Consider the following 26,331-nt stretch of genomic DNA (forward strand, 5'->3'; position numbering starts at 1 on the left):
TAATAGAGAACTGTTTGTCGTTTAAAGAAAAACAAGACGATACAGTCTCAACCTACTGAGTAATAATAATAATTAAATATAAATAAATTGGACAACTAAAATAATACCAAAGTATACATTTTGGTCTTGTAGCAGTTTACCTTCAATGCTAGGAGCATTTCCTCTCTTATTGGAAACCCTGTTATTGTACAATACTTATATGTTGAGTGAGGAAAGTACCAGCTCTTGGGTCACTGATACTATGTACCAGGCGCCAGAAACCTTTAATTAGCGCACTTAAACGTAAAGAGTATCTACTCTTATGCCGTGAGATGATTATCCTTTTATTCTGAATACTCCATCACGATGTTTTCCTTTACCGTAAGAACATATTAAGAATTAAGTACGCAGAAAGAAATAGGTCCTTCGTAAATCCGTATTTAATATTTAATGATAATATTAGGCTTTGTAGAGAACTATGAAAATTTATTGCGCTTAGAAAAGAAGGTACCTTTCTCCGATGTAAAAGGCGAAACCTCGACCAGTCTAACCAGTAACATAACATGGTTAGTGCGTTTCAGGGTATCACGTCATCAATGTAATTGTAACTATCCAACGTAGACTGTGACTATAAGCTATAATCCAACAAGATTTTAATAATTAAAATGATTTCAATACAATTTTTTTTGGTATATACACTATCCGAGTTCGTTATTAGAAATCAATAATAGACACTTAAAATTGTAAATACCTCAGATAAATAAACATTTTTAAAAAACAAAACATAATCGCCATAAGCAGCTTTACATAACAACATTATTATATCCAACAGATTGTTTCGACTTAACCGAGACTAGTGGCGTACCAAGTCATAAATTATTCAAGTCAGTCAACTATACCCATTCCTGACTTAGATGGGTCGCGCCAAAAGTTACCCGGTCCCATTTGCCGACTACAAAATAAGGTGCAGCACGCACTACGTTTTTACGTGTAACATCGCAAAATACTTAAATTAACGTTTAAAATAAATGGCAAAATATTAACTGTCTATTCACAGGATTTTTATCATCCTTTTACTTTGCTAACAGAGGCTAGCGAAGTATGAACCTAAACCGAGAATACATGTTGATAGCATAAAATTCAAAATAATTTATTCAGTTAGGTAACGCAATTTATACTTATGAATGTCAATAAAGAAATACATTTTAAATGCTTCTTCTTCTTCTTCAAACCGTCGAGAACTGTCAATAAACTCTCCTCCTTTTTTTAATCGCCCTTTTTTTAATTAATTTAATAATTTTTTAATAAAGTTTTTTACTAAATGTTCGTGAGCTGCAGGGCGGGGCAGTGCCCCAAGGCCCTCAAGCTCAGAGGGCCCTGAAATCCAATCCAGAAATCTCGATGGAACTGAACTTTTGGAAATTTCTCCCATTTCCGTAATAAATAGGTTGCAACCTCACTTTATTCATGACAAGTCAGTTGAGAGAAATTCAAAAGTTATGTGTATCTGGAGTAAGTAAGCTAATATCAATAACCTTTTTTGTACTGGTCAATATAGTGGTTCAATTTTATCGTGTCAAATCTATAGATTTCGGCTACAGCTTATTGTGTAACGCGATAATATACAAGTCACCTGGAGTAGGTACATAATTCAGGTCCGCGGGCAAGAGATTGTTAATGGTCTACAGCGTAAATTGTTGCTAACACTAACGGTGATAATTTTTTACGGGGATTCCTTAACGGCACTTGTAGGGTATCGTTGTTTCTCTTTCCTTTTATTTTACTTTTAACGTCGTCAGTAAACAGTGACACTATCTAATATTTTTATTACTTGCCCTGCATGTCATGTACATGCCATGGCTGTACATTTAGATCACTAATAAGCGTGATGATTTCCTAAGTCGTCGGAGTTACACCCTGACAGCATAGCTAGTCGTATGCTCTCTCTTTGACTGTTAAATTGCAGTCATTCGGTACATAGCAATTGGCACTTCATTATTTCACTCATATTCTATTGTTCACTATACGCGACTGATTAATCTAAAAATTCTCTATTATTTAAAGCACCCCGATGACCTAGGAACAACGTACAGTGCACAAAAAGAGCTTAAGTAGCTTAGCATTTTTAAAGTATTTGTTTATTTCATTTTTTTTTTGTTGATTATACCTAATCACTGGGGGCCCATTTTTTTATTTGCCCCAGGGCCCTTGGTTTCCTAGCTAAGCCACTGCTGCAACCATTACACCATTTTGAGTAATACATATAAAAAAAACAAAGATTTGTCCTCTAATAGAAGTATGAATGGTAAACAGGAGCACGCACTTACATTCTCGATGGAACAACACGAAAATGCATAGTCGATATAACTAACTATCATTCACGAATTCAAGTCTGACCAGTCACCACAAGAAGCACCTGTTCACGAGTATGACGTATGGCCATATAAGCTAATTATTTCTGGAAGTTTAAGAAAATAGTCAAACTACAGTTAAGAATGAAGCTCATATATAGGTTTCTACTATCAATATTTGTATCACCAATGCATTCAAATAGCTAAAACTCACCCACAGTGCGCGCCAAGTACGTTTCGCCGAATCCCAACTTACTTTGAATAATAAAACAAAACTTTAACGATTCCAACTGTATTCAATGGTCATTCCAGATGTTATTATAATAATTTTAGAGATTATTGCTTCGGCTATCATTCAATTTTATTGTTTTCACAGACATGGGGCAGGCACCGAGGCAGCATTTCTAAAACGTCTGGCCCACTCACAAATGAGATTGTAAATCATATCCTTCATGTTTTATGTTCGCATCCTTGATTCGGCCTGAATAATTTTTCATAAACTGAGGGTTATATTAATAATTTAGGATTATATTAATAATAAGTTAGGACATAGTTCTGTGTCCAGTTGTATTATATATAATACGTCAATATACAAAAAAAAAACGAAAAAACATCAAAAAAGTAATTTACGTTGTGAATTAAGACAACCTTCTGTAACATAAGACTAGAATACAACAAGAAGTATCGTATATCGCCTTACACATCGTATAAGAAGACCTCCAAACGGCTGCATCTTCCTTTATGAACAGGATAGTGTAATTCAAGAAGGGTTAAGTGTTTTTATATATAAATTATATCTTTTATTTGCTTTAAACCAACTCAAATAAAATTAATTGCAGCTTGTCCTTCTTGCAAATTTTCCTTCCTTGTTACTGCGTACCAGACTCGTAATCGTGCTTTATTTCATGTTGCTCACATCAACACTAACTATGCAAAAGCTCAGTCTTGTATTACGCTGCACAGTCAGACATCGACCAATATTTAACCCTTAACTTGTTTAAGTTATCGCGGAATATGGTTCAAAGTAGTATTAAGAATATTCATAGCAAAATCAACTGCATCATGAGCGTACACCTTCACGTGCTTACCTCCACTTTTACACCATCACAATACACAGTCAAATTAGGTATCAGATGAATGCATTGTATAATTTTTATTGTTTTGTTCCCTTTTGTAAATATTCGAACCTTTTTGTAATTAAATATTATGTATTCCATCTCTGGCTATATTTTTTGTGTTATTGTTTGTTATTATATAATTTTTATTAGTTCTACGACTACGAAATAATTAATCATATAATTTTTTCCATACAATCGATAACGACACAAACAAAGAATTAAAGTATACGTAGAAACCTGTATAAAACTATACCTCAACACGTATTTTTCAACTTCCAATCAAGGTCAACAACTTATGTGTGTGACCAAGATAAAATTACTTTACAAAAATAAAACATTTTTATTAGAGAATTGTCCTTATGCTACTAGCTACGTCTCGATGCTGAATCTCATGTGATGTCTACTTTTAATATTAAAGTTATCCAATAGCTAAAATCATCTGACTTTCTATTGGACTATTTTTGTTACTCTTAAAAGAATAGCGACTTGAAAGGTCATCCAAAAGCGTAAAGGCAGAGCTTGAAAGAGATGCTTTGGGTGTTTTTGATCTGAGGTAGTGATAAAAACCAAATTCAATCAATATCAAAATGCGTTTATTCAGATTAGATGCGTGTTATCGCATCCTTATGAATGTCAAAAACGTTTACAAAAATTCGCGAAAGAGCAAAACTACCAGGAGGCCTTGTTCTGAGGAGAACGAGCAAGTTTTACCCTATCTCTACATTACAATTATTCAATGAACCGCCGCCCACGCACATTCTCAATCCCAGAGGGCTCGCGAGACCTTTTAAGAATAGGTAAGCTCTTTTCTTGAAGGACCCTGAGTCGAATTGGTTTGGAAATACTACAGTGATTCCACATAGTGGTAGTGTACGGAAAAAAAATACCTTAAGAAACGCTCAGTTGAGGAAATCATTTTATGTTTGAGATAACAGCCACCAATGTGTGTATACACAAAAAAAAGAAATTTAAACCCGTGTACACGAGGTTCGCGCGTTCCTCAAATACAAGCAGTCTACGGCAGAAGCTACGACAAAAGGAATTAAGTATATGTAGTTTAAAATACATTTCCTTAAATAAATAACGTATCTACTCTGCAAAGTATCCTTGTACTTTACATATATTTTGCAAACTCAAACAAATCAAAATAATTTAAAATATAAGTTGAGAGTAACATCTCGCTGGAGTTTCGCCAAGTCAATGATTTTAATAATTGAATATGCATTTGATGTATGTCATCCGGAGACCGGCTAACCACAACTTGCTTTTAACTGAGTGGATTTGGCTTTTTGTCATGTCGCATGCATACATTTCATATACATTTGAAATTTATATTAATTTTACATTTCTGCTTTCTAACATAAATAATATTATCACTATCCTTATGCAATAAACAAATAATTAACGTATTTTAACATAAATACACACTTGAATACATAAATCATACTATTTAATTTTATCACAGACATTAAGTTTTTATTTAATGGTGGTGCATGCTCCACCACGATGTATACAAAAAATTGTTACGCCATGGCTCTAAAACTGTTTTATTGCCTTCCAAGAAGCTATAGACCATATATTTGAAACCGATTGTAAATAATCTTTGACATTATTTTATTAAAATTTATATGACATTTTCATGCTTATTTATACATGGCTGATTATGCGGATATTTGTAGTTGATCTATCTAACCACTATACCACTATCATGGCAAATAAACAATTATTATTATAATCATTAATTATATTTTTATATAACCAATTGTTACTGTTAATAATGATCAAATATATAAAATTAAATTATAATCATAGGAAGATATGCAATTCATTAACAGTACTCTTCAGTTACCATTACTTATTTATTTATAAACAAAAAACTAAAAAAGGAAAGAGACTATTTATACAACCAATGTGAAGCTTCGATAATTAATAAGTGTAGATGACGAGCACAAACGTTTTGCTTATATTATAATAATGCCTATAATATGGATAAATATTAGAAAAGGATTACAACAAAATATTTTAATTTTAAGGTATTCCATAAAATAACAAAAGTAATAACAGAATTCCCATCGAGTAATCGGATGGACGATCGCAAAAATATCAAGATTGTATGCCCTGCACATTGCACAATCTAGACATTCTGTTTAGTCAAGCGTAAAACCCCAAATTAGTGTGCCCCGTGGAGATAAAGGTATCCGCTTGTTTGCAACATCTCAAATCTTAAATGCTAATTTAAACAAGATATGAGGTGAGTCCATCATATGATTGCATAGGTTTTACAGCTACAGAACATCCAGCACATCCCTACGACTATAAAGTGGCTTTAACTACAACTTAACTTTAACCAACTGCTGTGGACTTTCGCCAGAAGATGCTTTTTTGCATGTTTATCTTTAAAAATTATTGCAGAGTACTTCGCATAAGATTATTGTATAAAGCAATCATAATGCTGGGTTTTTTGAGAGCTTTGTAATTGGGTAAGAAGAAACCCAGAGGTTTAATATTTTTCCTGGTAATGTTGTCGATATCTAAGTGGAAGCTTAGTTTACCGTCTAAGGTAACCCCTACGTCACGAAAGTGATTAACTTCGCTTATAGCATTGCCTAGTGAAGCGTAACCCCAAGCTCTTGTCTGCGTTAAAGATTATACCGTTGAAATTACAACACTTTATAAGCTGATCTAGGTCTTTTTGAAACAGAATTTTGATCTGCCTATACAATTTCAAGTCATCAGGTAACCTGGAGTAAGTATTGCAGGTGGAAGTAAGTAATGTTTGTTTAAAGAACTTTATTTCTCATTACAAAATTATATTTTATTTACATGAGAAACTAAATATTATGAGCGAGATACACGTCCCAATTTTAGTTCACTACATTCACTTTGACATGCATTTTTAATGCCCCCTTGAATCTGACAAATACGCCAATATTGCGATTTTTTGATGGCAACCGATTAAACAGTTGCACACCCTCATACCCAATCGACCTCTTCAAATAATTTGTGCGCGGTTTCGGCAAGATAAGCAAACTCGCTCGACGGGTGTAGCGTGTGGATGTGTCCTTGATTTTAGTAAGTAAGTAAGCATAAGTTGAACAGTAAAGGGACGAGATATGAACCTTGAGGAAATCCAGACGGTTAGAGATCATTGAACAGAAAGTCAGACGACTAAAGGTATTTCACGCTCTGCGATGCCAAAATTCGAATACCGGAGATTTCTTAGAAGGTATTCAATTTATATATATGTGGGTGTCGACAATTACATTAAACGTAGTTTGAAGTTGATACATAGGGACTGTCAAAACTGAAATGTTGAATATTCATAGATAATATATTCATAAATTATTCCAAGATTATACCAAGCTTTTGCCGTTTTGGCTTTATGTACAAACAAATATTAACACCTTATTTAATAGTTAACCTCTGGCATAATATATCATTTTATGACGGACGGGACCATTTCGAGCAGGGAATATGTAGCTATTTGGATGTGCTTAATGAGTCGATCAATTTCGGTATTGCCGCTATGGAACCGATACAAGCACGCGTATAATCAGAGATCCTCATCGCAATCTACGCATAGCCATAGATAATTTCATACCTTCAAGCGTCCAGAGCTGGCGAGAAATAATAATATATTAAATATTCTCCGATACGCAGAGGTTCAATCCATATTAGTGTATTTATTGTTTCCCCAAGGGAGTCGGTACGGAATAAGTTTAAGCAATTAAATATTATGACACTATCTAGTCAATATATTCTTGAAGCCTTGTGGCAAAAATGTACAACAAAATGTGGATGTACAAAAAAATAAAAACGATTTTAAAACTAACGGTGACTTTAACCAGTATAATACTCGAAATACAAGTAATTTAAGCGTACGAACAACCAGTCTCCAGAAGATAAACCACTCCTTTTATGAAAATTGTATTCAAACATTTAAACAATCTCACAGGCAAAATTAGAGAATTATCACTAAATAAATTCAAAGCTGTCGATAAATGCAAATTACTCAACAAAGCTTTTTAAAAATTTGATGAATATTTAAATGATCCTAATCCTAGGCATTGATTTGCTCCAGTTCAAACAATTTGTATGACTCAAAACTTAGCGATTAAGAGTTTCTGGCCAGTTCTTGTTGCCCACTCTACGCCCTTGACTTCCGAACTGGTAGTACCTGTAAAGTTATAATTAATTTAACTTCTTTTCTGACATTCATAACTGTACTTGCGTTGATGTTAGAATTTCTTTTGCGTACATTTTTGTACTATCATTTTTTTGAGTTATAGTATATTAAAACAATATAAAAGAAGCTTTTGTTTCTAGAAGACATATACAAAATGGTCTTACACTACATTAATAAACTAATTTTCAGTAGTTTTGTAGTAACTTTTGACAAGATCTTAATTGTATTTATTACCTAATTGTTTATTTCTCAATATTTACCAAGCTGGTACTGGTAGCCTCGGTAAATCATTTACAGCTATCGAGCTGGTATAACAGAAAACATTCTCGTTAGTTATTTATGTACTATTGAGGCAATAAGCAACGTGCTATTGTATTCTCTTCAAAATGCTCTCAATACAGGTCCTATGCTGAGCATCTTATTAATCTCAAAGCGCAGATTACAATTGAAGTTTGTTATCTTGAGTTTTAAGTGTCTGACGGAATAGTCAAGTCTCTCTCTTGACGAATTTTATATGGCAATTGTCCTGCCACATAAAAGCCACTGTTTAGTATACAAACAAACAAAACTGTTGCGTACGTGTGTGCTCTGATTTGTTCTCCAACAAGCAATTTCCCAGTAGTTGGCCGAAGCTCCTGGGGTAGAAGGCCTATTCATTTGGTCTATTATTGTAGATACTAAACTACTCGACATAAAACTAAATATTATTATATATATAAACTGTATATTATATATAAACAATCAGTCAAAATAATTTTGAACACAAACAATTTTGCCTTAGATAATTAGCAGCCTTAAAGCGTGGACTGAGGTTAGTTTGGTACTATTTAACATTATACCTTGGTGGAGTGGAAGAAGTGCGAAACTACATCCACTAAAACAAATATAAAATGAAAATGCACATGAATCATGAATATTATATGGATAATAAATTAGTGTTTATAAGTTTCATAACCTAAATGTGGAGATCTTAAAAGATTCGCCAAGAGTTGTGGTTTCTACGATGCAATTTTGAGTGACTTAGGTTATTACTGTGCTTTTAAAAGTTTTGATTTCTTCTTGAAATATAAAGAAAGATTTAGGATTAAGGGATGGAATATAAGAGATGGAGAGCGTGAGCATCACGCCGAAACGGTCCTTAATAACAGCGTGGCAGCAAACTTGGTACTTTAATCGTTTAATATAAGGTCAATAGAAATTAATTAAACCGATGCATTCGAATAATCGAGTCATCGTAAGAATAATGTCTAGGTTAAGTTTTGCATGGAACTAATATAAAGCATTCCTCAAAATCGTTTCGATTTCAAACGTTCCAGAAAACACGGAGCAAAGTGAAGCGTTTGTGCTCGGGTTTTCGATTCGATAAAAATAATTTGCAGCACGTTCACTTTTTTATTCTTTTGCGACACTGCGTATACGGATTTGATTTGTTTCATGAAACCGTAAAGGAAAGCTTGCGCTCGATGCCGAATCAAATACCCGGCTATATTTCAATTATTCAAAGCTTTGATTTTCATTTAAGTAGACTGAGAGAGAGACTATCGACATACTTTATATTTTTAATATTATAAAACATTATCTGTGGTGTTTAACAATTATTTGTGAAAGTTCTGTACTGGAAATTTATGAAATTTACCATTTATAAACTTATAAAACACAGACAAAAAACATTCTAACTTGATAATAAATTCTACAAACGACATTACATATTAAAGACAGTTTTAGACCTCTCCCTTAAAGTCTAGACTCTAGGAAATTCCTCTATATATTTCTCTACCTCTATTCACATTAAATTGTAGCCATAACCATAGAAGACCTTTCCATTATGTGCTATCACTAAACTACAGGGTGGGTTTGTTGATAGAGAAAGTAAAAATCTGATAATATTTTACACTCGTCCGTCGTACTTCAAATTTGTAGTAATGGGAAATTTAAAACAAAATGACACAATGCTGAGTTTCGTTTCATTGTCGTTGTTCTAGAGAGACATGTATTTATGATTCGTTTTTCGTTTTCGATTTCGTCTTTTGTTTCTGTACTGTTTTGGCATCGATCAACCAGTTCTATCTCAGGATCAAAGTACTTGCGTATATTATTAATAATATAGAATTTATACTGTGTAATCCTCAGTACAGTATATTTCCGAGTTCTGTTTTCTTGGTAATGGCCTCCTCTAACCCTTTCCACTGTTCTCTATCGTTTGCGACTCTTTTCGAGGTGTAGCCTAGATAGTGATTCAGGAGTTCTTAAAGTCCTGGTGTTGAGCGATGCTAGATATACGTATATATTGTTTTTTGTCAGAGGGCAGTGGTCTGATCTTCCCGCGGGTTCACCGCGCTGGAAAGGCTTCTTTATTGTGTTGTTTTGGAATGTGTTTTTTTCATATTTGTTTTATTCTTCCAGTTGAAGTTGATATTGTTTTGATTGGTTTCTCGCGTGTGTTTGTTAGTTTTTTTACTGAAGTACTGCTTGTATAAGTCAAATAATATAATAAATGAAAGAAACGAACGATAAACAGCATGTATAAAGAGTATGTTATTTAAACTGCGCCTTCGCGTGGCTCCTGTATAATCTAAAACTGAAATACCAACACATGGCAGCCATTTTGCCTGCACTGAAGCTTACGCTCATGCGATTTTACGATACGACGTCCATGCCTCTTATATCTGACAGTTTCTTTACATAGTTGTGTACGCTTTGAATATTTCATTTAGTTAATTCTGGTTAAGCCTACCCAGCCATAATACTAACAAAATATCAACGTCTCGCGTTACAATGTGCAGGCCGACTTTTAAAAACTCATTTTACTAACCTTATAAAGGGACCAACAAGCGAACAAAACTTTCGGGTTGGTGTAAAAAAAATGATCAAGAAGCGTAGTGATGGCGTATAATCAAGTCATCTTGGGTTGAATTCTCATAAATAATTGCGTTTCTCATCGATATTCTCGATTATTTTAACTTCCATACCCGAAAGATATAAGCAAATGTAAGATTTATACAAAAGCATAACGAACAATAAACTAGAAAACTTTAGTCCTTCAAATCAAAGAAAGTTTATTTACCCCGTAATAAAATATTATTCATAAAAACAATTACATTACTACTACTTATTACTTACTTTTTTGAATACGACGTTACCTTGAATAATACAAAAAGACCAGTCAGGTTCTTTCCAAGCTTCTAGGTCAGTTGCAGTACCACAGTCTTAACAAAATAAAATATCCCGACAAACCCAACAATTTCCACGTAATAGAGTTAGCCGGCGTCAGCGCTAACACAATTTATTATGAAATCTAACCAATTTGCGCATCAGCTAACTATTTAACTTGGGAATGGCCCCTTAATTAACTCCACAACTGCGAGGGGTTGACTACAAAGGAATTGACATTGTGCAGTTTTCAAACGGTAATTAGAGAATCATTTATAGCTTTGATATTTTTATTTTTACTCGTTCGGTGAAGTAAAACGTAGTGACAGGTGGAAAGTGGGTGAACCTTACACACAGTAAATTTAGAGTACTTAGGACCATAGCTTACAGTTTATAGAAGTAGTGATAAAACTATATAAGTGTTGGCCTAGTGGCTTTAGCGTGCCCTAATCCCTGAGGTCGTAGGTTCGATCCCTGGCTGTGCGTCCTAGAACTTTTCTATATGTGTAACATTCACTCAGACGGTGAAGGAAACTATGTTGTTTTTTATTTTGGAATGGAATCTCGCTGTGGCCGTTAAGGACCTTTACACAGTTTGAGCTGTTTTGGCGAGCGTAGCTTGGCCGGAATGGGCGTTTTTTCCACTACTAGGGTAAGGGCGTCTCCTGTGAGAATCGGCTTGGGCCGTCACGGGGTGGTCAATCACTTCAGGAAACATCGTGAGGAACTCGGCTTATCTTAGACCCAACACAACGGCATGTGTGATCAACAGGAGGATCACCTACTTGCCCATATGACACAGATAATCAAATAATGGCTGATCCGATCGCTAAAGCCTGCATGCTTGAAGTTTTTTTTAATAATAAAGGAAATGAAGCTTAGAAATAAAAATAGTTATATTATCTTTGTAAACGTTTGAAGAGGAATGACACTTTCCATGATATTAATAGTCACACTTAATTCATAAAAACTGAATAAAGTTGTATCTAAAGTACTCCTTTGTCTCTTTCCTATTGTTCTTCCGTTGTGAAGCAGCCGGCAGTACTATAGTTAAAACAGTCCAATTGTACCGTAATAAGACTGTTTTTAGCAAGTAAATCTTTTAAGTACGTATTACATTTTTATATAATCTATTTTTCTTTAACAATGATAAAAAAATACATAAAAAATAAGAATTCATCAAGATTTTTTTAGCCAGATTTTCATTCAGTTAATTTTAAATTAACTTTCTATAACCCAATGTAATTAAACGCTAAAAATTTTTACGACCTTGTATATCCATTAAAATTTTACTTGTTATTCATAAATTGAAGCGAAAATTTTTAAACCAGCGAGCCGTTGTTTTTATCAAATTGCTCGTAGGCCGGTCTATTAGGCTTAACAAAACCACTCAGCGTGAGCCAAGGGTGTCGGCTAACGCGAGCTATGTACGGAAAAATACAAGATAATATGGTCCATTGGCTAGTATATTACTACCATGGTCATCGTGAATCTAAAGACACGATGTATCTCATAAATTACTTCTAAATTTTTGTTTGACACTTTTCGAATACTTTCATAAATTTCGAAACTATTTAAGACAGTCCTTTCAATAAACCGTCGCAAATATCTTTTCAGAAATGTGTCATTTTAATGTTAACGGCCCAATATTTTTTTGTAGTGAAGGGTGAAAATATGAATAAATATAACATTTGTATGATTTAAGTTAATTTCCAAACCAACTTTAATTTATGCCTGAGGTTTATAATCTTCAAGAAAAAAGAAGAAATTATGTTATTGTTGTATATAAATTATTAATAGTTGTAATTATGTGTGTCACATTAAAAGTTAGGTTTTGCTAATTACCTGAATTTTTTGTTTAAGCATTGTAATTTAATGCTACTTTTAGTAAAGCGTAGATATTTTAATTCCACTAAGTCCCACTTTAATAAAAACACTAAATTTCATTTTCAATTAGGGCTTTAATTAAAGCTACTTAGAAACCCCTTGTAGTCCATCTAACTCTGGTTAAACCTTTTTGCAATTAAAATTCAGCTCAGTCTTGTGACCCTAGTTGTTAATTTATGTTTTTAATTTCATCTAATGTACCTATTTAATTTACCTTAATTAGATGTTAATAGTCATAAAAATCTAAACAAATCTTGATGCAATTATTCATCTGAATACAAGTCTATTAAACGTGAAAAGGATAACACAAATACAACGATAATTTTAATACTTTTTTATAGTTATTTTGTTTTCTAGATCACACAGCTTAGTTTATTTTTTAATAATACATTTTCTTATTAAATGATAGGAACTACAAAATATTAATTTATCAAATTATACTAATAATTTTAACGTAGGTTTCTTTGAAAGAGAGTGATTTTGTTATAATAAATTACTTTTTTTAATTTCATTCAATGTTGTATTTTCCTATTGTCATTTTTTAATGTCAGAAAAAAAAACAATGCAACAGAATTAAAACAAATAATGTATAAAACTCGATTCAATGTGTGGCAATGTTTTTTATATTTCAAATTCTCTTGTTTCAGATAAAAGGTATGCGGGCTCAAAGGATACCCGCTGCCTTGCTACTATTGCTCATCGCAATCGATTCCCTGCACGCAAATAGAAGAAAGCAAAAGGAAAAAGTCATTCAAACCTCAATAAATATTTGCGACATCAGCGACAGGGATTCAAAGGTACACTGCTACTGCGAACACAGTCCAGATATCAACGAAGCCACTAAAACAGAATGTTGGGTGTTCAATGGAGGAATCGAGAAAACAGACCCTTTGTGGGCAAGTTTCACATCGCAAATGAATATCGAAATTCTCGCATTCAATGTACGCGCAGATGGCGGCTTGAGCTTTGTCCCTACCAGAGTTATGAGATACCTGCGAAAGTTAACACAGTTTAGCATTAAATACAGCTCTATACCTAGAATAGAAAGTTACACATTCACTAACTTAACATCCGTAAATGAGATGACGCTAACAAAAAATCAAATTGTCGTTTTGAATAGACACGCTTTTTACAACCTACCAAATCTAACAGTTCTAACATTAGATGAGAACAAAATTAAAAAATTAGAAACAGAAACCTTTTACGATCTACCAGCACTACAAAAACTATTCTTAACTAGTAATAATATCACTGTTATAGAGGATGGTGCATTTAAACATCTTGTTAATTTATTAGAATTAGAGCTCGATAGAAATAATATAAGCGACTTGAAAAAGGAATGTTTCGACGGACTTGCTAATTTAAAAAGATTAGATTTAAGAAGAAATAAGATAGCTATATTGAATTCATTTACATTTATCGAATTATGGAACCTACAGGAGCTCCTACTAGATTATAATGAAATTTACGAACTAGCTCAGAGGACATTTGATGGTTTATCTCAGTTGAAAAAGTTAAGCTTAAGTTATAACAGATTAATAACATTAGCTGATGGGCTGTTTGAAGGAGTACGAGGATTATCAGCACTCAACCTACGTCATAATAAGTTAAAGAGATTCACATTTGATAATCTACGTCCGATTTATGACAACATCAAATTACAAAAAAGTGAAATTTCTTTAGAAGGTAAGACGGAATTATAAACGATTGAAATACAACACTGTAGAAAATTAAATCTGTAATTTATATCTTGTAGCGTCCATTGGTATTTCAGTAGGCAATTAAATAAATTAAAATGTGAAATACATTTTTTTCCAACTGTAATTTAAGTTGGAAAGGAAATAGTAATTAAATGCTTATTAGGGTAGAAAAATTAAAATGAAATTATCTTTTACAGGTAACGATTTTGATTGCGACTGCCACCTGGCTTGGATGCACAAATTGCGTAATGAGGCAAAAAGCATTAAAGTGAGAACGTCTTTAGAAAATTTTCTCTGTAAATTCAACTTTACTCTGTTACCCAATTCTCATTTTACGTACTACGAGAGAATTGATACGAAAAATAATGTAGATAGCGATAAAATAAAAGACGATGCCGAAAATACAGAAGAGTTTCACGATGAAATCGATGAAAGTTACTTAGACGAACCCAAGAAAGTGAGAGGTGATAACGAAAGAACGTTATTACAAATTCCTGTGGAATTATTGCCTTGTCCCGCCGAGGTTAAGAGCGTAACCGATAGGACCTACACTTACCCGTCTCAAAACGAAGCGAAGGATTATAGGAATCTCATCACAACATCGTCTATATCGACGATCGGCGTAAATATTTCAGTTTTCCTCCTATCATTACTTTTATTGTTGGGGTAAAGATATTTGTTACGTTTCCGCGATAGAATTTTCCTATTGCATTCTATTTGTCTTGTTTATAAGTAAATTTAATAAAAGGTGGAAAAAATTATAGTTTCACATGAATAGCTTTGTTCTTTAAATAGCCTGTCATTCGCGTTCACCGCAATATTATTGAATAGATTAAGTTATAAATGGGATTCTTTGTGCTCTGTTCCTTACAAATTGCCCTTTGTGAAAATGTACATAATCGATATTTTAATCTATCTGTATGTATATCTTTTGTAAATATAATATAGAGATTTTGTAAAGAATGTGATATAATTGTAAGAAATAATTGTTTTATCATGGATGTTGTTTTTATTAGAAACTTTTTCTTTTTTATCTTTCTTGTTATATAAAGATTCGTTTTGTAAATAATAGATGTGTAACTAAATAATAAATTATTACTATAGTTATTGTAAATATATGCTATAATGTTATATTTTGAGTCATCTGTATGCAACATTCGTGGTCAGAGTCGTCTATCAAATTATATGTAATTAGTATCACATCTATCTATCTATCTATAGAACAGTGTAACTTAGCTTTAAAATGTAAAACGCGGCTAAATATTGTCTAATTAGACGGTATACAGTAATATATGGTTTTTAATACAATTAAATGTATGAAATGACTCTGTATATTTTAATTCTATTAGGTATTATTCAATAAATTATTATTTTCGAGAGACACTATAATTAATATTAATTTGATAACGTACGATATGATATGTATGATACAAATAATATAAGAATTGACTAATTGATATGACTAATAATTTAAAATGTAAAATTCTACTACTACCATAATATTTTTGTACCATATTATTGCCATGAATAAATAGTATTATTTACTATATTCAACGTAATCAAATCGTTTTTGACTGTTGTATTGCTGAGATTATAGTTAAAAGCATTTTGTTTGTATGTATTAAACAATTTTTATGTAAATAATTCTAAATTAGTTACATATTTCGTTCAATGTTCGTCAGTTCGTAATTAAAGCGAATATTTCGGCACGAATTTCAAAAATGTCTCTTCATCGTAATAGTTCTGACCCGTACCCTTATGTAGAGAATTAAGGGGACCAAATTAAAGGACAAACTATCGCAGTTAGTGATGATAATGAGAGATGCGTGACCTCGTAGGGAGCAGGCAATTTTAACTAAAAGGCCCTCCCGACGTTTAGAGATTTTATCTGAAATAACAAAATATTTGGCGAACGGAGCTGTCGTAACTCCTGATTTTATTTGCCATTTGACCTCGTGATGAAAAAAACTTTTCACACTACAACCTACGAAACGGGAAAAGTTATTTTGTAGTATTTTAGCATAGAGAGTGGATTTATTTCAAAACTTGGAATTCAAATCTAAACTAGCATATGATTGGGTTTATCAAAAATAAATGGTCTGGCATCCACCAGCGGAATCTTTGATTAAGATATAATTATCCCAAGTAAAGAAAAGTCATCGATAAACAATCATTAGTATAAAGCTTACAAAGATACTTTTTTCATCTGACGTTAAGAAATTTAAGATACGAATCTGAGTATACCCTTGAGTCTTTAATTTAATTTTTGGCTAAAATTACAACCAACCGAGATTATTTAAAATGTTTTATTAAGTTTAAAAATACTGGACTTTAAACACAATTTTAAATATTTCAAAAAGAAACCGTATTAGTAAAATGTTATTTCAATCTGCAAAAACGATCGCAAAACGTCCATTACTAATTAAACTTGAATTTTAATTAACGTTTCTGTGGTTGCGGTAATTTTAGAATAAATTTTCCATCAGTGAATGCACAATCGCTTTTTCATTTCAAATCCTCTTCGTAGTTATTTTCAACTTATACTATTTTCAAAATTAAAATTTTAACCCATTCGAATTCACTTAGCTAGGAATTTAGAATACTCTTGACACAATATATTTTGGTTTCTTCTATTTCTATTCAATTATTAAATTTAAACTCGGGCGTATTATAAAATGTATAAACATGTTAATTACACTTACTAAAATGGACATCAAAAAGCCCAAAGGCTTACAATTCAGCAAACGACGTCTTTTTATAAGACATTAGCTACAGATAATTACAATTTATGTAATAAAACTTCGTAAGCGTAACAAAGACCCATTCTGTTTTTGACGACATAAGTGACGTCTAATACCATGGCAACTAACCTTGCTTGCGAAAAAAAAATACAAAGAACATTTTGTGTTAAAATATGGCCGCGTAATAAAATTCACTCAACTGTTTATCTATTAACCTTTAATGCGTAGGACGTTTCCTTGCAATTACTGAGAATATTCAATAGAGAAGCTCCGCTATCAACCTTCGTCAATGTTAATAAATAAATTCAATAAAAAGCCTTCATTACAATACTTATTAAACTAGACTTTTCCTCTTACTGACTTAAGAAGATTTATTCCAGAGGGACAGAAATATTATGTAGACGATAAATTTGCTATACATTGGAGCAGCGCTATTATGTTACTTCGTCATCTCTATTTGATGATGAAGCAACGGTTTTACCCCTTAGGTAAATTTTAAAACATTTTTATTGTTGCTTGTATTAATGTATTGTACATTGATTAAGCTGAAAAATTAACAGTAAACCACTTAACGATTCGTACATAAATGTATAACGGCGAGCGATAATACGGCTTATTAATATTGTTATTTAAATTTGTTCCACATAATATTATTTTACATATTAATTTAGGTATAATGTATATTGTGGCATACGGAATGACTCGTTTAATGTATTCTATAAATTTAAATAAAGGTTGATGTTAAGAAGACTTTGTTTTATTTAAACCTACAAAAACAGACAGCACTGTTGGCTTAGCGCCTACAGCGAGCGACTCTCATGCCTGAGGTCGTAGGTTTGTTCGCCGGCTGTGCAAAATTGGATTTCCATTTTGTCGCGCATTTAACATTAGCTCAAATGGTGATAAATATCGTGAGGAATTACGAAACGTGAGTGAGCAGCTTAGATACAAAAAGTCGATAGCGTGTGTCAGGCACAGGCACAGGAGATCACATAATTGATCGTGAAACTGATACAGAAATTTGAGGCCCAAACCTAAACAGGTTATAGTGCCACTGATTTATTTTTTACAAGAACAGACTCGGTAATTACATCCATATTGCGTTTTTGGACCGTGGTCACCCGGTTCAATGCCAGCGCTACGAACATCAAAGGATCCATATTAAAGTAAGAAACAAACTCTTTAGGACTGCTGTATCTTTACAGAGTACTAGTGCAGAGTTTGATTGCACAAGGTTATATTTTTGGTTAAAATAAACCTTATATATTTACTGACATTGATAGCTGTACCACCGATGATTGAAGAAAACGTTTGGAAATTATGAAGAAATGGATGCTTTCTTCTTTAGGCACTGAAGTCTAAACACCTAGCACAAGTCAGGGTTAGGCAGTCATCTATATAAATTACCATACCAATGGTTTACAAGTATCCACATCTAAAATACCTAATTCTACGATACATAAAGTAGCGTCTAAAAATGCTACTTAGTAATAAAAATAAGAAAATACTGAAAAATTATAAACAAGAGACTACTGCAACAGGATGACAGATTTATTATAGTCTATTGAAATGCCATATTTAAATCCTATCTATAGCCGCGATGTATTCACTGGATCAATATATGCTAGAACATCTTAAGTAAATACACATTAAATAAATAGACCAACACAATATTCCACTGTAGGGTTACGGGACATACAAATTAAATCAAAATTGCTAACTAACTGCGGCGCAACATACCCCAGAGCTAATGCTCTTACTAAGAATATTTAAACACATTATCTTCCGCGAAACAAAATCTTGGATTAACTTGTAACTTTTAAAAAATAAATCCAATTTGCATTAAGCTAATTCTACCTAAACCTCTTCAAACTTTCAGAAAGCCCTTAGGTGCAATCCAAGTAACTTTCACACGACAGCCAACATACTTCAACACAGAACTAAATCAAAACCTTCTCTTGCACCCTCACTTTAAGTATTCACAGAAGTTTTTACGACGCCTAAGGGCCTAAGTTTAAGACCATTTTAATTAGTTGGCATAAATGAAGCCACGAAATTGTCCAACTCCGCACCTTTATATCATAATGGATGAAACACTCAAGCAGTTATGGAGTTTGGAATAAGGATACGTCAGATAAGACGCTGTTTATATATGATGCGGTTTTATAGAAGTGTTCCTAGCAGATTAACTCGCGGATACAAATCCCTATTCACCTCATAATTAAATTCCTTTCACCTCTCATGTCCAATAACGTCGGTTTGTACACAACAAACTACTTAACTCAACCATATAAACTCTTTAGCTTTATAATTTTAGTACATATTATATAACATTAAACTTGATTAGACTTGATAATTTCTTAAGACTGAATTGGGGTTTAATCCCAATTGAAATTGTCCATGTAAGTAGGAAATATATTAATGATATCCGAAGTAATGATAATGTTCCGATACTACTAAGTTAGCCAAACTTAGGACATCATCGACATTTCTCTCAGCCTTAGCAACCTCAACTTGGAATTTGAGTATTTCGGACACGTTTTACTTAACACCAAAAAATATTAGCTCCTTCAACTAATCATACAAGTAACAGAAAATAGAAAACCTGGCCGTAACGCACGTCTTGGTTGAAAAACTTAAGACAATGGTTTGGTCAAAGCACCAAGTCATTGTTTATAGTCCCGGCAAAATTAAAGTAGCCATAATGATCGCCAACCTTCGCAAGGAGATGGCACTATAAGAAAAAGAACTCGGTATTTTAACTATCTCAAGTTATTAGTTATATCATGGGCACATATTAATTATATAACCACATTTATGTATAACTTCTAAAACAACGTGTATGCATAAAATTATACATGTAAATATGAAGACAATAACAAATTTTACACACAAACTCATCGATCAATCAATGAATGTCAAAAACGTTTACAAAATTCTTGAAAGAGTAAGACCAGGTCATATTAGAACATAAGCAAGCTGGCAAGGGAAGAAATTGAACAAGCCAACAGAAAATAAATAATAAAAACAATAAGAAATAAAAAAAAACGTACTAATAACTAAAACTAAAAACAAATAAATAATTATAATAATATAGTACGTGCTATATTAAACGCAAACGCGATATGTGTGAAATGTATTTATGTACAAATTCCTACACCTGTGTTTCATGGGATCAAATTAAAGCCACAGTGTTAAGTAGAACGAAGTATCTAAACTGTTATTACAATTTTGCTTACCAGGTGAAATCCAAGCTACAATTTTATATCATTTATAATGATTATATGACATTTACTGAGTTTTTTAATCACCTGGTTTCAAATATGACCTTGTGAATATAATTAGATTTAAAATTCCGAAATTCAATAAAATACTTAACATAATTTGTAATAAAGATTTTTTCTTATAATAATTGTGTCATTAGCTAAAGTGGAAAGTTATATCAACGTCGGTATTGATTAATTGCAGTTAATATTTTAAATTAACGAATGCTTTGAATATTTATAATCAACTAGACAAAACAAAACCAATAAATGAATAATATATCAATAAATATTGCCTCTGCGTACACACAATTGCATACAATACCAATCCTTATTTATCAATTTCTTGGTCATAGCATTCGGAATTTAAATGTTTGAATATGAATGGAAAGCGCAACAAACATTTTATCAGTGTGATATGCTAAAAATAGTATCGTTAAAATACACCATTTTACATGTAAAATACAGTTTATATTTAAAACGCAAACTGCGTACATTTCCATCACACGCTCTGTAACAAACGGCTAGCATTTAAAGACCGAAAATCGTATATTTGAGGCATAACGGTTTAATTTAACAGTACAAGAGGCCCGGGAACTGTTATTTCACCTCGACTACGCGAAATAAGCAATTTTTGCGTAACGTGAATTTCTCAATTTTTGCCGAAATGAGTTTCATAATGATTATAAGAGTAACTTCCCGTGAATCGAAATCTATTTCGTTAATTTGTCGGTTCACTTGAAGATTGTGGAGTATTTTCAAAGTTTTTATGTAGAATATTATAAGGCTGCGTATTTTTAATAAGCATATTATTTATTTTGTAAGTAGATTTGTTGATTTTAACTTAAGTATCTGATGTTTTGTAATATCTGGTTGTACATTGAGTTCAGTTTTTAATACTGAACTTTTAATAGGGCACAAAAATGTTCAACTTCAACATTTAAACAGAACAAGAAGATTTTTAAATACAGTATTATTTTTTAAACATTTCAATTTCAAATTAGTTTTCTTTGGCGAGTAAACTATGTTTCACTGTGCCACAAATTATAGGTCTGTGGCCGTAGATATAATTTTTTTTCCTTAAAATAAGTAGCCTCGTTTCGATTATTCTTAACACGAAGAAAAGAACACAGTTGGCAGATAAGATGAAAATTAGTATGAGAACAGTAAGGTTAGATTGATAATATAGTAACAAATACTTTGCCTTGAAATAGTTTAAAATACACACAAAGACTCATTAAGCAACTGTACAACTACTAAATATACTTGGTATAAATATAATCAAATTCAATTTACGTCTAGTATAAGCCGAGCGAAACCCAGAAGTAAGTATAAAACGTGACGATCGCACGCACTTATAGATAGATTACACTTATCAAAATTTACTTTATTTTTGTATTGAGGAACTAAAATTATTTAAAGTTACCTAAAATATAAGGAAAAATTTATACAGAATATTTGTGTAAAGAGTCAGCTTAAACTTTTAAAAACTTCGAAGTTTCAACTCGAGTCATATCTCACAGTGCTAATGGTTGGAAGTGGCAGTATCTAATCACATTAGCGCTGCCAACCTACAAAAGTACACGGAGTATTTTGTGTTCCTCTTAACAAAAGGTCAACAAATAAACTTTGAAGTGGATAAAAATACACAAAAACGATGTACATTTTAAATAGTTGATTTTATAAGAATGTGTAGTGTCGAGCATATAAAGTACAATCATTTATTTCCAACATGATAATAAATCACTATCGCATAGGCAGTCGTAAAGCGTAAACCTTGTAAAATTATATACCTAAATATTGCTCATGAATCAATCTAGATATTAGCTGACGAGTTATTTTATATATTACTATCTGTCATGCGGTGCACTGTGCCACATTTTCTATGACCTCGGGAAAAAATCGGATTACCTAAACGAATATGCCACCATTGCAATGGCAATACCTACGAAATATTGTTTTTCAATAACAGTAATAACAGTCCAACACCTTCCAAGCTCAGCTAAATCTCGTGAGTTAGGGAGTTTATGGGTTTGTACTGCATTCACTAGGAATTAGGGAAAAAAATCAAATTCCTTACAAAGGACCGAATTCCATATTAGCAATTCCTGTGTTGGGTTAAAATGCTTTCAAATACTGAGTCAAATGGTTTTCAATTATACATTCATTTATATTAATCTGGAGTTAGTATACATAATAAAAATAACATATTTAGCTTAAAGAACGATACTTGTCCAATAGAAAATGTATAGAAGTTATTCTTAAAAATGTTCATATCTCCCGGACTCTAGTTTTTGCCGCATATGAGTAAAAATAACTAGTTTTCGTACCATAATTAAATTTTATCAAATTCAATTTCTATCACTAATGGGTGTTTTTGTACACAACTCCCAATGGTGTACAGTCAGGTTCGAACCTACGACCCCAGGAATGAGAGACGCACACTGAAACCACTACTCTATATACTTAGACGATAACGTTTCTTTTATCTTATTTGAGTGTTTTAAATTCGAATTTAAACAAACAAGATCTAAAGAGCTTTTACGTTTACAGAAACGTTTTTAAAAATTTTCTGTGCGCGGATTATTTTTTGACAGCTAGTAACATATAGCCAGTTTTCATAAAATGTTCGGTCGGTTCGATCTTTGGTGATTTACTAACAAAATCCACATACAAATTCAAAACACTTTAATCCCTGACGATTAACAAAAATTAAATCGATTTTACTCCGTGTAGGATCAGCCTGTTACACTATTCCACATTCCTGTGCCAGAATTTCCTCCACCTCCCTTTCTTTCGCAAGCATCAGTGCCTGAGTGAGAATAATATATTGAAAGAAAACAATTTTTTACCGGATTAAAGCTATTTGTATTATTATAAACTTATAATTATTTACAGAATTTTAAATTAAATTTTTCCGATGTTTCGCGTGCGTACAACGTGCGTACAGCGTGCGTGGTCACGGTGACCATGGTTGACAATGTGTAAAAGCTAGCTAGCAAAGACAAAAATAATATAATAATGCTACATATATGGAGTAATTATCGTCGCAGGGTGATAGTTCCTACCTCTCCTATCTGGGGGACAAATTGAAACATTCCTTTGTGCCGCGGGCGGGAGTTTGCGTGTACGTCAGAGAGGATCTATGTATGCTGAAAATGACCGACTTACTGATCACATCCAAACTAACAAGTCTCCGTCGTGCTTTGGCTCCTCCACGGCCCCATTTTGTGTATTTGGCACTGTATTTAAACATAATGGGGCGGGATACGGTATTTCCTAATCTTGGTATTATAAATCTTATAAGCTATTAGTTGGTATGCTCCAAATTTCGTACTGTCACCGAATTTGTTTTGCAGGCCATGGAACTCTTTATTCCATTTTCGGCGGTCTCGACCAGTGACAACTTTGGTTTTAACGTGCTTGACAGGCCGCCCTGCGTTGAAAGCAAGAATTAAACACGTGATGCCAATATCAGCAACTTAAAACAGAATATAACTCTTCCATCAGTTCTTTTAAACAGGATATTGCTAGGGTAAAGTCTGAGCACATTCCCAGATGTGACTGGATGTGGGAGATTGTCTCGCCCGAGAACTCGAGCTTTCGGGTATCTTGCCAAAGCTATTCAAGATAATTTCTGTCAGCACTCCGTTCCACCCCTGTAGAGGAGGATCTTAATGGCCCATACCACAAAGAAGAATGCCAACCTTCAGGGGTCTTTTCGCATCCAACTCTACTGGAAATCATATTCAAATAAATTCGTATCAACAAATAAAATAGTAATCGTATCACAAAGTTATTTCTAACCCTTGCAATAGGTGTTATTTACGCGTGAGCATAAAATTTTATGAAATATTACAGCATAAAATAATATGCACTTTGTGGGAATAAATAATTTATTGAATAGATTTATGTGCAACGTGTAACGGGCAGAGGGAGGTAAAATGCCAAATTGGCTTACCGCGGCTAAAATGGTACGTAATTTGTTTAGAGTAATATGCGTCGATTAAAACTAATCGCTTTGACGACGCTTTGTTGAATGGGAGTCGGCGATTTTACTTTTTATATGGAAAATGGGTGAATGCATCCACTGGGGCTCAAAAATATAAGGGAACAACTGAAAAATGCAAATCAAACCCCGATTTGTTTAAATGGTCAACAACGTCTCCGTCTCAGTCCCACCACAGACTCGTGACGTCGCTCCACGATAGGTCGAGTCACGTCTGACAATAGCAATGGAATTTATTTATTTTTAGTAAATAAAGGATTAATATCGTAATTAATATTGGTGACCCCAGACCGGGTGCTTTACTCGCTAAACGAATAAATATCGCATTACAGTGAGGGAATGCTCCTAGCATTAAAGGTACAAAGCTACGAGGACAAAACTTTATAAATTTGTTTTAAATTTCTTCTTGTTAATATAATTATTCTTATTATTATTACAATGTAGGTTGAGAAATTGTATATTAAAGATTATAGGCACTAATTGTGGTATAAGGCAAATCAAGAATGTAACAAACTGCACTTTTGAATACAGTGTATCATGTCCCTTATAGTATTGAGTAATATTTCCTTTAACCACATTTTAATAGACGCTAAAATTCTAAACCCGTACCCAAACCAATATTCACTAAAATGTAATTCAAGATCCATATACATCTCCAACTAACGTAACTCAATCTATCGTTAAACAGGAAACAGGTGATATCGATGTAGGCCTAGTGACCAGTATATCATGACCCACGTTCCCTTTTAGGCCCACACATTCCCCTGAAACCCACCGAGTACTCGAGGTCTTATTAATATGGGCATGTAAATTTGCCTGACGCACGGAAATTAGTGAACCCTACCAAAGGTTGAAGACGGCTTTCGGGATTATTGGAATTGTTCAAGTTTAAAGCGAAAATCCGTGCACGTAAGTGTAGCTATTTCACTGTTTATTTTACGTGTGTTAGTTGAGTTTTTGGGGGTTAATATGCGGTTTACCTTGTTCGAGAAGAGCCCGTAATGAAAAGATTAGAGTTGATCGGTTGTCAATTATTTGGGATTTCTTCTATACGTTAGTTGGATTTGTCAAGTGATTATTTCATAAATAAAAGATAAAAAAATATACGCAGGTATGAAATACTTGTTGACCTTATGTTTTGTGTTTCTTAGCCTATGAGGGATTCTAGCCATATGGATTTGGGCGTCTTGGGTTTTTCACTTCTGGTTGGCTATCATGCCCGTCTATCAACCCTTTCAGACAATTCCCTGAAATCGATGGCAATGCAATATTAATTCAATTTGACTGAAGTGCTTTCAAGAAAAGAACGTATCTATTCTTAAAAGGCCAGCAACGCACTTGCAAGCCCGCGCCCTCTATCGAAGCAGTAAGTGTCCATGGATGGGGCAGCGGTATCACTTCAGATGGGCTTCCTGTTTTATAAAAAAAATTAGAGGATAATGTTACTTTAAATACCTACATCAAAAGCAAAAGTATGTACACAAAGAAATTGCCTGGTGAATATAATAAGACATAAAAACACGTTTTATTGTTATTGGACGAACATACGCATCATATCGAGTGTCAACACGTATTAAACCAGAGGCGCTATTGACCAATCACAATCAAACGGAACCTGCTGTCGTTTCGTTATTGTCACCCTCTTGCTAGGACTTCTAGTCTTAAAATTAAAGTTTTGAAGTAATACATACTTACTATGAAGTAAGGTCCTGAACGGTCTCTCGGTACAGGTACTGTATCCGACAATCCAAGCAGTCTTCGTTGTGCCTCCCCCCCTATAACGCCTGTAGCCAGTGTATATGTACTGGCTACAGGCGTTCCAGTCGCGATTATCATGTCCCGTGCACCCTTCTAGGTGAGGAACGTCGTTCTCTACCGCGATCTGGAGCTATAGGCCAATGGACAAAATTGGCGTCCACACGCAAGAATCATTAATTATTAAATGTT

The 26,331-nt window shown here is 33.2% G+C and overlaps 1 protein-coding gene across 1 annotated transcript in view; it reads left to right on the forward strand.

Moving 5' to 3' along the window:
* The window catches only part of LOC123714258 (connectin-like), a 77,374-nt gene extending 61,738 nt beyond the window's left edge, over positions 1-15,636 (forward strand). Inside the window, exons 2-3 of the mRNA XM_045668460.1 lie at positions 13,319-14,357; positions 14,569-15,636. Of these exons, the coding sequence (XP_045524416.1) occupies positions 13,328-14,357; positions 14,569-15,041 (1,503 nt within the window). The 5' untranslated portion in view covers positions 13,319-13,327 and the 3' untranslated portion in view covers positions 15,042-15,636. The remainder of the gene's footprint in view (positions 1-13,318; positions 14,358-14,568) is intronic.
* The last annotated feature ends 10,695 nt before the right edge of the window (positions 15,637-26,331 follow it).

Source organism: Pieris brassicae, chromosome 9 (assembly GCF_905147105.1).
Source record: "Pieris brassicae chromosome 9, ilPieBrab1.1, whole genome shotgun sequence".
In the NCBI taxonomy this organism is placed as follows: domain Eukaryota; kingdom Metazoa; phylum Arthropoda; class Insecta; order Lepidoptera; family Pieridae; genus Pieris; species Pieris brassicae.